The 18229-nt window shown below is 35.2% G+C and overlaps 1 protein-coding gene across 1 annotated transcript in view; it reads left to right on the top strand.

The window, feature by feature from the left end:
* LOC122801694 (cytidine monophosphate-N-acetylneuraminic acid hydroxylase-like) overlaps positions 1 to 18229 on the top strand; it is a 700032-nt gene that overhangs the window by 480020 nt on the left and 201783 nt on the right. The window contains exon 8 of the mRNA XM_044071206.1: positions 10389 to 10524. Within this exon, the coding sequence (XP_043927141.1) occupies positions 10389 to 10524 (136 nt within the window). The remainder of the gene's footprint in view (positions 1 to 10388; positions 10525 to 18229) is intronic.

Consider the following 18229-nt stretch of genomic DNA (forward strand, 5'->3'; position numbering starts at 1 on the left):
CTACATTAGGCAGAGCCCCTCACTAACACTCTTCAAGAGAAGCCTTGACAAGTGGATGGGTAACAGAAAATACACCCCTGGGATCACTTCATTGGCTCTGCTTGACAGAGGCTCAGTTAATTAATCAATGGGGCGGCGAAAGCCGAGACACTCTGGCTAGGCTTAAAAATGCCCTCGGGCAGATAGCCTAGTACTTACCTATGAACCTATGTGTGTGTGTGTATAGAAATTAAATATTTACATAATTGTTATTTTAAGTGTAACATACTTCCTTCAACAATTACTAAATTTACTACAGCGAGTTTGAAGCATTACATGGATGAACTATTTTACATCAAAAATATAAAAAAATATAGTTATTAAAAAAAGAAAAAAATACAAAACAATTTAACAGATAGCCAGTTTTCTAAGTGTAATAATGCCCTCCAGGATGTGTTTCTGTGTAAATGATGCCATCCCAGGGTATAAAGGCCCTCCATCAGTGCTGTTGGGTTACAGAACACAACTAGATGTGCATTATTTATACAGTAACACACACCCTGTTGGACATTATTGCTTGCATATTAATATTTGTCAAAGATCACTTCACAACAGATTCCTCAAGACACCACATTTGAACTCCTAGATGTCCAAATTATTATAAATAAGACAAAGTGCCACTTCATAGCTACTTATATAGCACTCTTTATATCCCTTTCTGAGCATGATAGCTATCTAAACATAATAGCTGAAATCCCCATTAAACCTAACACATTTCTCTTCAGGGACTTCAACTACCTGTCAATAAACTGGCTGACCTACACTGACAATGGTGGGAATGCCCTCTACATCCTTGACCTCATAAATGCTAGCTCTCTTTTACTAATAGTTATCCTATTACAGGACCCAGTATCCTTCATCACAAATGTGTCCACTTCTTGTACATATACATGCTGCTTTTTTAAATCAGACCATAAGTTAGTGACATTTTCCTTTAAAACAGGAGGTATTTCCCTATAAATGCCTTTGTGTTTAGGGTATTTTCAAAAGCAGACCTTCAGATACTTCTGCTGTAATCCTCCTTTGCTTGATCCCATTAGTAAAATGATGCCTTTCCCTCTGCCTTCTACTTCCACTTAAATAATTGTATTGATAAGGAAGTCCCTATCTGCATTAAATAAAATGAGAAATTTAAAAGCAAATGTCTGTGATGGAATACCCATTTAAATTAATTAAATAACAAAATAAATTGCTTAATGCTTAGGAGTGGGCTTATTCTACTTTCCTAAGAGCACACTTAATTAAACAAGTAAATGGCTTTAAAGAACCATTAGAAAGTTCAAACCAGGGTATGAACTCAAAATAGACTAAAATAACAAAAATATCTACAACTTTTTCTTTAACTATGTCAGGAAGTTAAGAACTAACCTTAACAGAGTTCACAAGTAGTTCACAATAATACTGCACACCCTGACCATAAGAAAATAACCAATATCGTAGCTGGCAAATTTAGTGTACATTTTACTTCACCTACAGTTATAGTAGTTACACAGATTCCACAATTCTACCCTCTTTAATCGCTATAGAACAAGTTCTCTCAGCCTCTCATAAACTAATACCACCTCATCTATAGGCCTTGATATTATACCTGGTTGCAATCCCAGGCCAAGCAGGACAGTAGGTCCAAAAACTTTTAATGCCAAAATAGTGAATACAATCACTCGCAATACACAAATAGAGTTAAACACTTTCACCCAGAGCAGTGCCAGGCTTCTTCAGAACAATACAGTCATCCTAATAATGTCAATCAATAGTGACACCAATTAGTATAGCCAGTAAATATTAACCCTTTAAGGCATAAATTAATTCCCATCCTTACAATACATACAATACAAAATATTAAAATATGAACAATGTAAAAATAGTGTAAATACATCAATACTCTCAAACAGTGACTGAATATAAAATAGGCACTGCTACTTGCTCCAAAACAAAAAAAACTTTATCCTCATGTCCTTACAGGCCAAGGAATGTTTGTATAGTGCATCGAATTACTTGGCCCTGGATACATCGTAAATATGTTCATAAACCCTCTTTCTCAATTGTCTTTCTGTTTTTCCAATATAAAAACTGTAACATGTCTCACAAATCCCAATACACACAACTCCTTTTGACCCCACAATTGTAATGGCCGGATTATCTAAGCCTAAATTTCCTAGACGGGATATAAACTTCACTCTTTTCGATCATAAAACTACACTGATGACATGCCCCACATTTAAAGGTCCCATGTTTACCTTTACCTCCAGAACATGTCCCAATTTCTGTCCTTTCAAATAACTCTTTCAGATGAATATCCCTTCTTCTAATGAAAGTGGGATTATCCGGAAGATAATTCCTAGTTTCTTCACTGACCCTTAAAATGGCCCAGTGTTTTCTCACTATGTCCTCAACTTGGGCCGATGTACTGGAAAAGGTATGAATGAAGGCCCCAGTATGTGTATAATTAGCCATCTCCAACCATACCTGTGTATTTCTCCCTAGTCCTAGCAAAGGGAAATATTTAGTGTCCTGAGTCTCACTCACTTCTTTAGCTAGGGAATCAATTAATTGTTTAGGATATCCTCTGTCCAGGAACAATAGGGTAAGAGTTTTTATCTCATCCAGAAAATATAATGTCTCACTGGTCATTCTGGATGCCCTAATAAATTGGCCCTTGATAATGCCTTTTTTTTGATAATAGGGATGCCCATTCTCATAGTGTAAATAGGAAATGGAGAATGTGTTTTTCATATACAGTTTACACCGAAAACACATGTTAATGTAATCCTTATACAGTGTAACGTCCAAATAATCAATACTGGAATCAGCGATAGTGTGTGTAAATACCAAGATGTCAGTTGAATTATTAAGATAATTCATAAATTCGAAAAACTTCTCCTTAGGGCCTTCCCATAACAAACAAATATCATCAAGGTAGTGGGTGTAAAAAGAGATGAACCTGTACCAATCATAGGCTGCTACTATATTTATATATATTTTTTCCAATTGTAGTGGATGATATCATACTTAATTTCCCTGTTTAGTCTTTAACTTCAACATTCAATTGTACAATAATCTATAAATTTTTTACTTTTTACATTTTTACATATTTTTATAAATACATATTGAGTCTATTTTATATTAAGTCACTTTTTGAGAGTATTGATGTATTTACAATATTTTAACATTGTTTATATTTTAATATTTCGTATTGTATGTATTGTAAGGATGGGAATGAATTTATGCCTTAAAGGGTTAATATTTACTGGCTATACTAATTGGTGTCACTATTTATTGACATTATCAGAATGATTGTATTATTCTGAAGAAGCCTGGCATTGCTCTGGGTGAAAAGGCTTAACTCTATTTGTGTATTTCGAGTGATTGTATTCACTATTTTGGCATTAAACATTTTTGGATCTACTGTCCTGCTTGGCCTGGGATTACATTTATTTGGGTCGTTTGTTGTTGGTTGGATTATCTAGTCATTTTGCTGTTCCATGGCTGAAGGAGTAGATCATAATCTTCTGCTGGATACCCCATCCATTTTCAAAGACTTGACTGGGGGCGATGATAATTTTCCTGTGAAAAGGGGAGAATTTAACAAGGTTTTGCTGCTTTTAAAGCAGCTGGTTTCACAGGGAAAGGATTCTTTGCTTGAGAAAGCAACTGGGTTACCTGGTAACCAACTGCAGTTCCTGGATTCACAATATTCACACGTTTTGCGTATGATGGCAAACCAGGCTGTTACCAGAGAAGCAGATAGATAAGACTTGGTTTTACAACCTGGAGAACACCAGAATTGCATCCAGAGGATTTGACATTGAAGTTGGGGTTTAATGGACCCATGGAGAAAGCAAGAGTGGATAATTAATTTAGCTTTGATGCACGGGCTAGCCAGAGATTTAATTTCAATGAAGGTACTTTTACTAATGAGAACGAGACTTTTGGGGACCCTTTTAAACTGTTTAAAGAGAAATTGTACAGTTTTAAATCTATTCAGATGGAAATCGATTATTTAACTGAATTTGTGTCTGTGAATAGAGTCCCTAAAGGACTCTGTGTTTTTAAATTTCCAAACAATGTTATACCTAACAGTTGGCTTCACAAACAGTTATTGGAGTTATTTAATAAAACTGACATTGAGATGCTTAGATTAATGATTAAAGACTATGAGACTCAACGAGAGTCATTGTTAAATGAAATGAATTTGTTGCACAATAAAATCACTTCAGAAAATTTATTTAGTTTTGAAAGGGCAAAGTATGATAGATTATTCAGTGATATTGATACTTTTTGTGATAAAATCATTAATAGAAAAATTAAAAAGTTGCAAAGGGATTTATTTGAATACAGGGCTTATCCTTTACCTAAGGCCTTCCATTTTGGACACAATTCTGACTCAGTTTACATGAAGGGGTAGAGGAAATAGAGGAAGTTAATAACAACGATGAAGTTAAAAACAACAACAATAATACAGGATACCCTTTAGGGCAACCCACTTTGAAGAGACATGAAAGGCTAGCTCAAAAACAAAGGAATCCTACACACTACCACCCCAATACCCCAGGGGAGGGAGGGGAGTCAGATACAATGGGAAGGGTCAGTCATATCATCTTATTTGGTTGAACCTGTTTTAGGTGTGGTTGACTGTCTGCACAGTTGTAACTTCCTTGCTGAAGGGGAAGATATTCACAATGATACCATGAAGATTATTGTTACCCATGAAGGGAGAGTTTGTAAGCAAGGTAATTTTGCCATTTTTAATTTTACGGACATTGTGATTAATATTGAACATTTTAAGTTATTTACCAAAGGATTTCAATTTGTACCTTCCTGCCTGAGTGTTTTAGTAAACACACTAATTGATTTAAAGATGTTTATTAGAGACTTGAACTTAACATTTTTTTTCAAGGGTCAGGACTATAACAAACCCGAAATGGGTAGGAAAAGCCATTTTAACCCCCCCCCCCATTATTCAGTCCCTAAACATTTTTGAGGAGATGGTAGAGACATCAGAGGGATTGAACATTCAAGAGATTTGGTTTTGAATTTCTTCGAGACCAAGAGGGATTTACTTCGACATCTGAGGGATGATAGATGTAGAGTTATGAAACCGGATAAGGAGGTGGAGTTGTGTTGATGTATTTGGTAGATTATGAGACATATATGTATAATATTTTACATGATCCAGACCAATATATGGTCATCTCGAGAAACAAGATCAATATTGCCTGTTCTAAAGTCAATTATTTCTTATTTGATCATCTGTTGCAGGGTACTATTAATGAAAAAGTATACAATTATTTACATGTAGAGAAACCCAAGAGCCCTACAATTTTCGGGAAACCAAAAACTCATAAAGGGGTGGACAATTTGAAATTTAGACCCATAGTGGCTGGAGCAGGGTCCATTACTGAACCCCTGGCCACTTTTATTGATATGAAACTAAAAAGTTTTATCACTTTGATGGCCCACATTACTAAGGACTCCTGGGATTTTCTTAGGGGAATGACTAGAGACAAATTTAGTAAAGATGTTTTTTTAGTCACTATTGACGTTGTGGAGCTATTCCCCAGTATTCCACATGACAAGGTTTGGAGTGGTTCGGGGAAATCTTGGGTAGAGTGCCAGGTTTGGATGGCAATATGACCAATTTGATTTTTGACTTCATGAACACCATTTTGAGGAACAATTTCATACATTTTAATGGTGAATTTTATCAGCAGAGGAAGAGGGTTGCCATGGGGGCACCCTGTGCCCCTTTGTGTGCGAACTTTGTTCTTTACCCCGGGAACAGAATTTTGTTTTGAACACTGATTGATACAGGTTCATCTCTTTTTACACCCACTACCTTGATGATATTTGTTTGTTATGGGTAGGTCCTAAGGAGAAGTTTTTCGAATTTATGAATTATCTTAATAATTCAACTGATTTCTTGGTATTTACACACACTATCGCTGACTCCATTATTGATTATTTGGATGTTACACTGTATAAGGATTACACTAACATGTGTTTTCAATCTAAACTGTATAGGAAGAGCACATTGTCCAATTCCTATTTACACTACAAGAGTGGGCATCCCTATTATCAGAAGAAAGGCATTATCAAGGGCCAATTTATTAGGGCATCCAGAATGACCAGTGAGACATTATATTTTCTGGATGAGATAAAAACTCTTACCCTATTGTTCCTGGAGAGAGGATATCCTAAACAATTAATTGATTCCCTAGCTAAAGAAGTGATTGAGAATCGGGACACTAAATATTTCCCTTTGCTAGGACTAGGGAGAAATACACAGATACGGTTGGAGACAGCTGATGATAAACATAATGGGGCCTTTATTCATACCTTTTCCAGTACATCGGCACAAGTTGAGGACATAGTGAGAAAACACTGGGCCATTTTAAGGGTCATTGAAGAAACTAGGAATTACCTTCCAGATTATCCCACTTTCGTTAGATGAAGGGACATTAATTTGAAAGAGTTATTTGAAAGGACAGAAATTGGGACATGTTCTGAAGGTAAAGGTAAACATGGGACCTTTAAATGTGGGCATGTCATCAGTGCAGTTTTATGATCGAAAAGTGTGAAGTATATATCCCATCTAGGAAATTTAGGCTTAGATCATCCAGCCATTACAATTGTGGGTAAAACTGAATTGTATATATTGGGATTTGTGAGACATGTTACAGTTTTTATACTGGAAAAACAGAAAGACAATTGAGAAAGAGGGTTTATGAACATATTTACGATGTGTCCAGGGCCAATGAATCCAATGCACTATACAGGCATTCCTTGGCCTGTAAGGACATGAGGATAATTTTTTTTGTTTTGGAACAGGTAGCAGTGGATTTCCGAGGGGGCTGTTGGGAGTCTAGACTTGAATATAGGGAGCTATTTTGGCAACTTAAGCTGGACGCAGGTATGACCCCAGGACTCAATTATTATATTAGTATCAACAGTGTGCTTAAACTTAGGACAGCCAAATTATAGGCTGCTACTGTATTTATATATATTTTTTCCCATTCTGGTAGATGACATCATACTTAATTTCCCTGTTTAGTCTTTAACTTCAACATTCAATTGTACAATAATCTATACATTTTTTACTTTTTACATTTTTACATATTTTTATAAATACATATTGAGTCTATTTTGTATTACATCACTGTTTGAGAGTATTGATGTATTTACAATATTTTAACATTGCTTATATTTTAATATTTTGTATTGTATGTATTGTAAGGATGGGAAAGAATTTATGCCTTAAAGGGTTAATATTTACTGGCTATGCTAATTGGTGTCACTATTTATTGATGTTATCAGGGTGATTGTATTGTTCTGAAGAAGCCTGGCATTGCTCTGGGTGAAAGCGATTAACTCTATTTGTGTATTGTGAGTGACTGTATTCACTATTTTGGCATTAAACATTTTTGGATCTACTGTCCTGCTTGGCCAGAGATTACATTTACTTTTGGTCATTTGTTGCTGGTTGGATTATACCTGGTTGCCTAATGATCACTGCCAAATATAGCCTTTTTGGATCTCTGCTTAGCCTCTTTCATCAAAGTTTTTCCACTGCTTACATTCCTGAAGTCTGAAAAACAACCATTGTAATGTCACAATGGTGGCCAAACCATGAATCCTGGTAACTACTGACCTATTAGTCTCACTAGCCTCACATGTAAAGCTATGAAGTACATTATCTCAGACCTAATTAACCTGGATATTGAAAATCTCTTAACCCTGGACCCTCTTCAATTTGGCTTTGTCAAAGCGGGTCTATATTGTAACAGCGAACGATCAAAAGATCGAACGCTGTTATATCGACCACAAAAAAACAAAAACAAAAAGGAGCGAACAGCCAAAACAGTGAATTTTTTCCCAGGGAAAAAATTTGCTGTTCCCAAAAAAAAAAAAAAAACACACTAAACACTGCTTTAAAAGGGGGCTGTGCCCATCACACTATATCTTACAGTATCTCACTTACACATACCCAGTTTAAGCAACTAAACCTTCATCAACAGATTAATAAGACTTGCTCGCATGTCCTCTGGATCAAACCTCCACTATATGTCGAGTGGGGTAACATCCTTGTCACCTTCAAGGTAAACCTAGATAACTGAATGGGCAAGCTAAAATTTTCCTGTAGCCTATCTTGTCTTGCTGTCCTTGAGGTTGGATGGAACTTTTAAATAGAAGGTTTTGATATGGCTTGTTAAAGTCTGCAGACTGATTACCTACAAGACTATGAAACCTGTGACTCTATCCTTCCTGTTCAGATGTTATCCTGTGTGGTGAAATATGAATCCTATTGCTAGCAACTAACATATGTCAATGTTTGTGTAAATGTTCTTATTAAATATTACTTATATTTCTTCTAGCACCTCAACTTTAACAAGCCTTCAACAGAAGTTGTATACCAATACCCAACAATTCTTATATAAGTATATTCTTCATTGTTAGATATTTTCATTCAGTATAGGAAAGGTGTTTATTCAGATTGTTTAACTACCTAAAGAATGCTTCTGCAAAAGATAAATTATGTATTTGAACAGTGATTTTAGGAAGTATTATGCATCAAGTTATGTTTTAAACAGGAAAGGAAAAAATATTCCATAAGAGTTTGGGGTAGTAAGATGAAAGTCATTACTGAAGTGATGTGTTTATTTTGAGAATACTGTTATTAATGTTAATAGATTGGCTAACTGCTTGCTTTTACTAGAAATCAGATTTTTTTGGGGGGGTATTGAAGTTTACTTATTGTCACACATGATGAATATTAATGATATGTAAATGGCAAATTATAAGAAATTTTATAATGCAAACAAGACAAAAATATCTGTAATGGTAAATTATTTGAAAATGTTCTGCTAAGGAATATGAATGCCAGGTTTTATATAATGAAGTGAATTAAATACAAGCATTAAGAAGTATCAAGTAAACTGTCTCTGTGGTAACTAATCATGAGAAATCAAAGTTGGAGGAGTCTGCAAAATGATAAGCAGTGTGGAGAAGGTTTGCTGATGGATAAAAATGAATTATTTTGAGTATATGTTTATGGAATATAGAAAGTTTAAAGAAATAATTGGTTCATTATTGAAAGTTACTTATCCCTGGTAGGCACATTATAACGAGAGTGTGTGTGCACGTGTGTGTGCGTGCGTGTGTGTGTGTGTGTGTGTGTGTGTGTGTGTGTGTGTGTGTGTGTGTGTGTGTGTGTAGTAATTATATTGAAAATTAGATAAATTTTTGCTGTGAAGTGATTCTACCAGTCATGATATCAGTGTTGTACTAACTGAATAAAACAGATATGTTGCATATGATTAAAAACATACCTGTTTTAGTCAGTTAATAAAACACTGAATAACTAAATAAACCAGCTATGTTGCATATGATTAAGAACATGTATGATTAAGGAACTGAGAACAGGTTTCCTTATATTCTGCTGGTTATGGCGACATATGAATGTCATGATATTTTGGTCAGAGCAGTCATAGCGTACAGACTGGTAATGTGAATAAAGTACAGTATGTGACATGAATATTATACATGCCTTAAGATACTGCTTTCATAACTGAGTAGTAAATTGATAATGGATAAAAATGTAATAGATTTGGACACTAGTCTACATAATATTGGATAAGGAAGGTAAATAGGCAAGGAAAGGTTAGTCATTAAGGGAGACAAGTGGGAAGTTCTTGGCATTGCGTTATCACAAGACAATGCTGGTGGAGGATTTCTCTGGGGACAGGTTAGGAAGTGTCACATTTTAAATAAAGATGCATAAAAAATATAAAAATAGTAGCACTGAAAAAGGGAATTACAGGAAAAGAATATAGAGAATGTTGTCTGCAGGTAGCAGATATGCTGAAAGTATGGTGGCAATTAAAAAATGTTTAGAATTTGGATGACTTTAACAAGATTCATTTGGTCAACATATATACTCAGCTTTCATCCCTGATGAAAGCCACTCAAGTTATAATAATAAGATTATGTGTGAGTATTAAATGATTTCAATCCATAATAAGGAAAGTGTTTAGGAGGATACCCTGAGAAATATATAGTCATGTAGAAATAGTGAAAAGCAATACCTACATGGAGGTAAGATGACTGCTGTTGTAGTCAAAAGTTAATGGAAATGTATGTAACATCAGCTGCTATAATGTTAGATTATGAAATTATAAATAATCATAAATATGTTTATTTCAATAACAATAAAAAAGCTTTAATTAACAATGTATAGACACAGTATACAAGTCAAACAAATCTAATGCAGCTCCAAAGCATGCCACATATTGCTAAACCACATTGATATTTTAAATAATCGTTTTCATATTGATTTCTATTCCTTTCTGCAGAAAGCTGGAAAGCTGATTTTATCAAAACAGAAAGGAAGAAGCTTTTGAATTACAAAGCAAACCTTGTAAAAGATTTGCAGCCCAAGGTCTACTGCCCATTTGCAGGTTATTTCACAGAAGCACATCCATCTGATAGGTATGTTCCATGCAACAGGCTTAGTAATGTAAAATGTATGTATTAAGTTATTGTATTTTTCTGTTTGTGCCTTAAGCTGTACTTACCCTCACAAAACTGTAACAAAATCATTGACATGTGACCAGTAAAATACAATAACTTTCTTCTTTGACTTAAAGCAAGTCAGACATGCACATATTTCATTTTTTTATCTCATTACAGCCGAGTGTGCCTTAGTTACCTCCTACTGTGCCTCTAGGCGTCAAATATCGCTTCTTCATATTTGCATTAATAATTCCAAAACCATGCTACACACAAGGCATCAGAATATTTTATCTTGAAACATACATGATGGCAAACACAACTGTATTGTTGTTTGACTTCTGTCAATGAGTATTTGTTAGAACTGTAAGATGATAATTTCATTTTTCAAAGGGTCAAGCCACACCCACTAGGAGTCAAATGTATACACTCAAAACAGCTGTACTGGAGGGAATGAGATATGCAACTGCTAAATTTATAAACTAAGAAACTAATTTTATGAATAAAAAATTATGCTATATGTAATTCCGAATGTGGCTTCATGGTTTATTTTTTATCTGTACAATATTGAAAACAGATTGGCTTCCATCATGCATGACTATCAGAGGTTCTCAAATAGATCCTTCATCACATTAAAATTAATCAAAATGAATTAGGTACAGACATTACTGTAGCTAATGGTGAACGGTGAATTGTTCAGATCCTATTAACTAAGAAAGGTTTTCTGTATAAACATTAAAATTGCCGTGAGGTACTAATAGTTGACTACATTAAAAATATTCACAATTGCAGAAGTAGTACCACCAACAACCCAATAAATGTGTCCAAAGAAACAAAATATATAAGAAAAAAAACAGTAAGGACACAACCACGGCTGCTGCTGCTTCCAGTATAAAGACTTTACTAGTGCACAGAACAAACACAAGCACTTTCACAAAGTTGCTTCATCAGGTGTAATGAAAGTACACTTCAGAACACACCCTTTTTAAAACAGTTAATGAAATCACATGACAACTCCAATTAATAAATTTAAAGAAAAAAAACTCATTAAAAAGTGAAATACATTGGTGCATAAAACATATACATAAAAAACATCCATAAAAGTAATAAACACTATCATCTCATGAACTCACTTAAATAAGACTACCTTCTAAGGGGTCTGGACTTCAATTTAGGTCTAAGTGGTACACACTCATTTAATCCACTCCCTGCATCATCTCTCATCCTAACTATCCATGTAGACTCTAATTCTTCTGTTCTTAGCCGTTTATCACCTATTCTAACATTTTCATAAACTCTTCCTATGACTAAAAACTTAAAATGATACGTAGAATCAGTACTGTTGACATGCTTGGCTAAGCCATTGACACAATTTAACTTACTGATGTAATAAATATGTTCCCTAATACGATCTTTAAAGGGCCTGTCCGTCTTGCCAATATAAAATTTACTACATTGTATGCAGTGGGCAAGATATATAACATGTTCAGTCATACAAATGGCTGAGATATTAAATGTATAAGTCTTCTTTTGGTCTGGATAATAAAAACTACCTCTGGTATCCAATAACTGGCAATATTTACATTTGCCACATGGTGTAGTACCCACACCCTCCACACTCTGCTGGCCATCCTTAAGATAGCACAGTCTCCTCCTTAGAAACCTACTATTTCTAAACATAAATTTGGGCTCGGAATCAATAAAATTAGCCACATCAGTATCTGTGGTAAGAATATTCCAGTGCTTTCTTATTATTCTCATATACGTATCCACATCCAAAGTATAACATAAAGGGACTTTAAGTTTAATACTGTTCAAGCTCTTCTTTTTATTTTTAAAACTATTCATAACTCCATCCCTTGCAGAAAAATATGGTAAAGCATGTGTACATCTTTCCTCTACAACTGCTGAAACATTAGGTAAAATCACTTGATTATTATAGCCCCTTTCCTGTAAATGATCTATAGCCACATCAACTTGTTGTGTAAAGTCAACGTCCCTTACATTCAATCTTGAGGCCCTATAAATTTGATTGCATACGACATTCTTGAATATATATGGAGGGTGTGAACTTTCTGTATGCAAGAGATGATTAACATAACATTCCTTCCTATATAATTTGGTATAAATCTCACCTGTATATTCCCTAATAACTTTAACATCAAGAAAATCAATCTCAGACATAGAATACTTATAAGTAAAACACAAATATTGTGTTGTATTGTTCAAATAAACATGAAACTCCAAAAGAAGTTCATAAGTACCTCCCCACAAAATAAAAAGATCATCTATGAATCTTCTATAAAATAAATAAAATTCTTATATGGGCCCTGCAATATATGTTCTAGCTCCCAAGCAACCATAACAGCATTGGCGTAACTATTAGCACATGCAGTGCCCATAGCCATGCCATTGCATTGCTTGTAATATTGTTGGCCAAATACAAAAACATTATGTTCCAAAACTATTTCTAGTAGTTTAATCAATAAATCAATTTTCTGCTGATCAAAAGTAGAATAAGTTCTTAAAAAGCATTGTACACTCATAAGTCCCGCATAATTAGGAATCACTGTGAATAATGAAACCACATCCATAGTGACAAACATACATCCCGAATGATTACTATCTTGTGTGTAACAATATAAGTCTCCTAAAAATGCTCAGTATTTCGAGAATATGCTCTAAATTATCTAAAATAGGTGGCAAGGTTTTTTCAACATAAATGGAAACTGTCTCAGTGCTCCAATTTCTACCTGAGACTATAGGTCTCAACGGTGGATCCAACTTATTTTTGTGGAGCTTAGGTAAACTTTGTATTAGGGATACTGTAGGCTTAGTAACCAAGAAATAAGCAAACAAGCTATCATCAATTAAATTCATTTCTAACAAACATTTTAAAAGAATTTGTACATCATACATAATAGTTTCCATTTGTTCAAAAGTAATCTTCATATAAAAGGAAGCATCAATTAACATATCAGTCATTTTTGCTATATACCTGGACCTATCCAGGACCACTAAGGGGCCACCTTTATCGGCTGGCTGAATAGTAATATTAGAATTCAACTCTAAACTTCTAAGGGCCATCCTTTCATCTCTACTCAAGTTAGAGGCATTCCGACCATATTTCATATCAGTATGTCTAAAGTTAAGGTCATAAACGTCCTGTACGCATAATTTCTCAAAAGCAGTCATAAGAGAATTTAATTAATGGTCTCATTATTCATGGTGATTCCTAATTATGAGGGACTTATGAGTGCGCAATGCTTTTTAAGAACTTATTGTATTTTTGATCAGCAGAAAACTGATTTATTGATTAAACTACTAGAAATAGTTTTGGAACATAATGTTTTTGTATTTGGCCAATGGTCAAAATGGTTGGTTGGGAGCTAGAACATATGTTGCAGGGCCCATATAAGAATTTTATTTTATTTTATAGAAGATTCGTAGATTATTTTTTTATTTTGTGGGGAGGTACTTATGAACTTCTTTTGGAGTTTCATGTTTATTTGAACAATACAACACAATATTTGCATTTTACTTATAAGTATTCTATGTCTGAGATTGATTTTCTTGATGTTAAAGTTATTAGGGATTATACAGGTGAGATTTATACCAAATTATATAGGAAGGAATGTTATGTTAATCATCTCTTGCATAGAGAAAGTTCACACCCTCCATATATATTCAAGAACGTCGTATGCAATCAAATTTATAGGGCCTCAAGACTGAATGTAAGGGACGTTGACTTTACACAACAAGTTGATGTAGCTATAGATCATTTACAGGAAAGGGGCTATAATAATCAAGTGATTTTACCTAATGTTTCAGCAGTTGTAGAGGAAAGATGTACACATGCTTTACCATGTTTTTCTGCAAGGGATGGAGTTATGAATAGTTTTAAAAATAAAAAGAAGAGCTTGAACGGTACTACACTTAAAGTCCCTTTATGTTATACTTCGGATGTGGATAAGTATATGAGAATAATAAGAAAGTACTGGAATATCCATACCACTGATGCTGATATGGCTAATTTTATTGATTCTGAGCCCAAATGTATGTTTAGAAATAGTAGGTCTCTAAGGAGGAGACTGTGCCATCCTAAGGATGGCCAGCAGAGTGTGGAGGGTGTGGGTACTACACAGTGTGGCAAATGTAAATATTGCCAATTTTTGGACACCAGAAGTAGTTTTTATCATCCAGACCAAAAGAAGAGTAATACATTTAATATCTCAGCAACTTGTATGACTGAACATGTTATATATCTTGCCCACTGCATACAATGTAGTAAATTGTATATTGGCAAGATGAACAGGCCCTTTAAAGATCGTATTATGGAACATATTTATTACATCAGTAAGTTAAATTGTGTCAATGCCTTAGCCAAGCATGTTAACAGCACTGATTCTACGCATCATTTTAAGTTTTTAGTCATAGGAAGAGTTTAGAAAATGTTAGAAGAGATGATATAAGGCTAAGAACAGAAGAATTAGAGTCTACATGGATAGTTAGGATGAGAGCTGATGCAGGAAGTGGATTAAATGAGTGTGTACCACTTAGACCTAAATTGAAGTCCAGACCCCTTAGAAGGTAGTCCTATTTAAGTGAGTTCATGAGATGATAGTGTTTATTACTTTTTTGGATGTTTTTTATATATTTTTTTCATGCATCAATGTATTTCATTTTTTAATGAGTTTTTTCTTTAAATTTATTAATTGGAGTTGTCATGTGATTTCATTAACTGTTTTAAAAAGGGTGTGTTCTGAAGTGTACTTTCATTACACCTGATGAAGCAACTTTGTGAAAGCGCTTGTGTTTGTTCTGTGCACTAGTAAAGTCTTTATACTGGAAGCAGCAGCAGCCGTGGTTGTGTCCTTACTGGTTTTTGTTATTAAAAATATTCAGACAAATCTAACTAAAGAAACCAAATGACTGAACAAGTGGTCTACAGAGACAACGGTGACTGAATAAATCAGAGCTGGTGAATGATGTGGTGAAGGAAGACCTGGGTTTACTGCATATGTGAATAGTCCCAGATGGAGAAGTAGCCAGATGTGGCTTTTGAGGGAATTCCAGACATGTTCCTATGTTAAAATGCCCATTATTTGCCAATTACCTTAGCTAACACACATGCACTTGAAAGAAAGAGATGAGGAATACAGCACTTTCTAGCTCATTCCAACAGGATACTTTAATCAGGAAATATAAACAGATGTTCCAAATAAGCATGGTAAAGAAGCAAGGGTTTGGGGTGAATATGTGGTTATAGTCAGTAACTACCCAATACATGCTTTTTGAAACTCCTACTTCCATCCCACCATATTAATCTTATATTCTAACACTCCCCCCATAAGCCACTATATCAGGTAGTTCATAGGTTCATAGGTGTTAATGGCCCTGGAGCCTTTACAAGCCTAGCCCATAGAAGTGCCCTGGTATCATGCCACCTGATGTTAGTTCCCAGATAGTGCCTCTATCAAATAGAGACACTGGAGTGATCCCCAAGGTGAACTTTATATTTCTCATCCACTCATCGGGATTTCTCTTGAAGAGGGCCTGTGAGGTGCTCTGCTTGACATGTATGGGAAGTCTATTCCAGAGCATGGGCAGTCTCTAGGTTATGAACCTGTCCCTTCAGCATGTTCTGTTGATTGTGGTATGAGGTTGAGGTCTCAGGAGTGTGTGGTGCGGAGGGATTGGGATTTCTTTAAATGCAACTGTGATGGCCGTGTCCTGGCCCAGCAATCAAGGAGCCTCAATCCTTACCACTAACACCAGGGAGGGTGTCTCATGTAAGAGGAAAGGATAACAAATACACACAGTAAAGTACAATTTCCCTTAAGTGCACACAGAGATCACAGTCAGTCTGGGGCTGGTTACTCCCTTGCTCCCCAGGTCTCCAATAAGACTCCCCATTGGCACAGATCCAGATCTCAGCCTAGCTGCAAGCTAACCTCCTGTACCCTCTCTGTCCCACCAGTGCTTCGTGTCCCTGCCCAGGTAGCTGACACACCACAAACACTTTGAGATAAGTATTTATACAACTTCACAGACACTCCTGGGAAAGGTTGACACAGATGCTTCAGCTGTGCCCCTTTACCCAGACTATATGGTAGTAATTATTGCCACCATCAGCTAATACTTATCAGCTACCCAAAGGCCCTTAAAAGGGTGTCCAATTATTACTGTGCAATATTATTATCCAATTGGTAAGGGTGACTAATCAGTCTAAGGCTTATTAGAGTGACTTTGTACAATAAACTCTATAAATATGCAATGTACTCTAGAGCTTAACTTGTCTCTACACAAACCAGCCACAGGTAAAAGGTTTTCAAAATATTTAATAATAAATAATTAAAAACACAAGACAATACTACTACACCACAGTGCTATCCAAGAGTTCAGAGATCACACAGAAACTTAAAACAATACAGTAGGAAAGTTCTGATATAACAGAAAAGCACAAGTCTAGTCCTAGCTATTTCTACAAGAAAACATACTTCTAAAATAAATTACTTTTATAGAGCGAGCATAAAGCAGTGCTGAGAGTTTGATATCAAGATCAAAAGGCTTACAGTCTCTCTCTCTCTCAACAATAGTTTTTAAAATCACTCAAACATTTCTGCAGGGTCCTCCCAGATTACATCATTTTGACACTTATGTTTTCCCAGTATACACATTACATCATTTTGACACTGAGTTTGGAGTTCCCAGGCCAACAGGCTACATTATTTAACAATCTAACACCTGCTCAGGAAACTACAACAATAAAAGACATTGAACATGTACACTCCAGTAATTATTCCTTAAGTTAAAATAATAGAAATAATGTGATAGCCCAGACCAAATGACTCCAAGCTCTACAGGTCAAAGAACATACAAAACATAATTTCAATTTCAAAGAACATTTGAAATGCTTGGCTTAGTTTTCCTTTCAGCAGTTGGCAATGTTGCTACAATCTTGAAGTTCACATTTTACAGTGTTTTCTTTCATTTAAGAAACAAGCCTGTATTTTACATTTATATTTACAAATGATAGAATTATGTATCAAATTTTATTTGGCTAGGCTGGCAGCCTTCACCCCTTCTTCCCCAATCTTCACATCAACATTTCTAACAGAGCTGGGTCAGACATGGCTTTGTAAGTCAAGCAGAGATCGCCTCTTAGTAGACGATATGAGACAGAGAATAGCTGGAGTTTTTTTAGTCTGTCCATGTAAGACATGTATTTAAGGCCTAGGATCATCTTCGTGAGGTACTTTTGTGGCCTTTCCAGCTGTTGCGTGTGTCTACTGAGGTACGTGCCAAATGGGGCATTATACTTGATGATTGGCCTAATGAGGGAAGAGAGAGAGATGATGACCATGTATTCAAACCAAACCCTCATTTATTTAGCCTGGTTTATTGGAATAGTCATTTATAAGGTCTGATGAAGTTTCCTTTTGGCAAGGAGTATGAAAGTACTGTATTCTTTCTCTCTATCTCTATATCTCTTTCACTGATTTTTGTATATCACTTCTGGTAATTTCACAAATTTTACAATTTAACATGAAAACTTGTTGCCCCCCCCACCCTTGTCCAAACTGGTGTTATCATTTTATCCCTTAGGTCCCATTGCATATACAATAATAACGCACCTTCATTTGACACAATATTTACTGGTTCTGATTTCCTATGGCATAAT

Source organism: Protopterus annectens, chromosome 5.part0 (genome assembly GCF_019279795.1).
Source record: "Protopterus annectens isolate FY-2018-M chromosome 5.part0, PAN1.0, whole genome shotgun sequence".
NCBI lineage: Eukaryota > Metazoa > Chordata > Ceratodontiformes > Protopteridae > Protopterus > Protopterus annectens.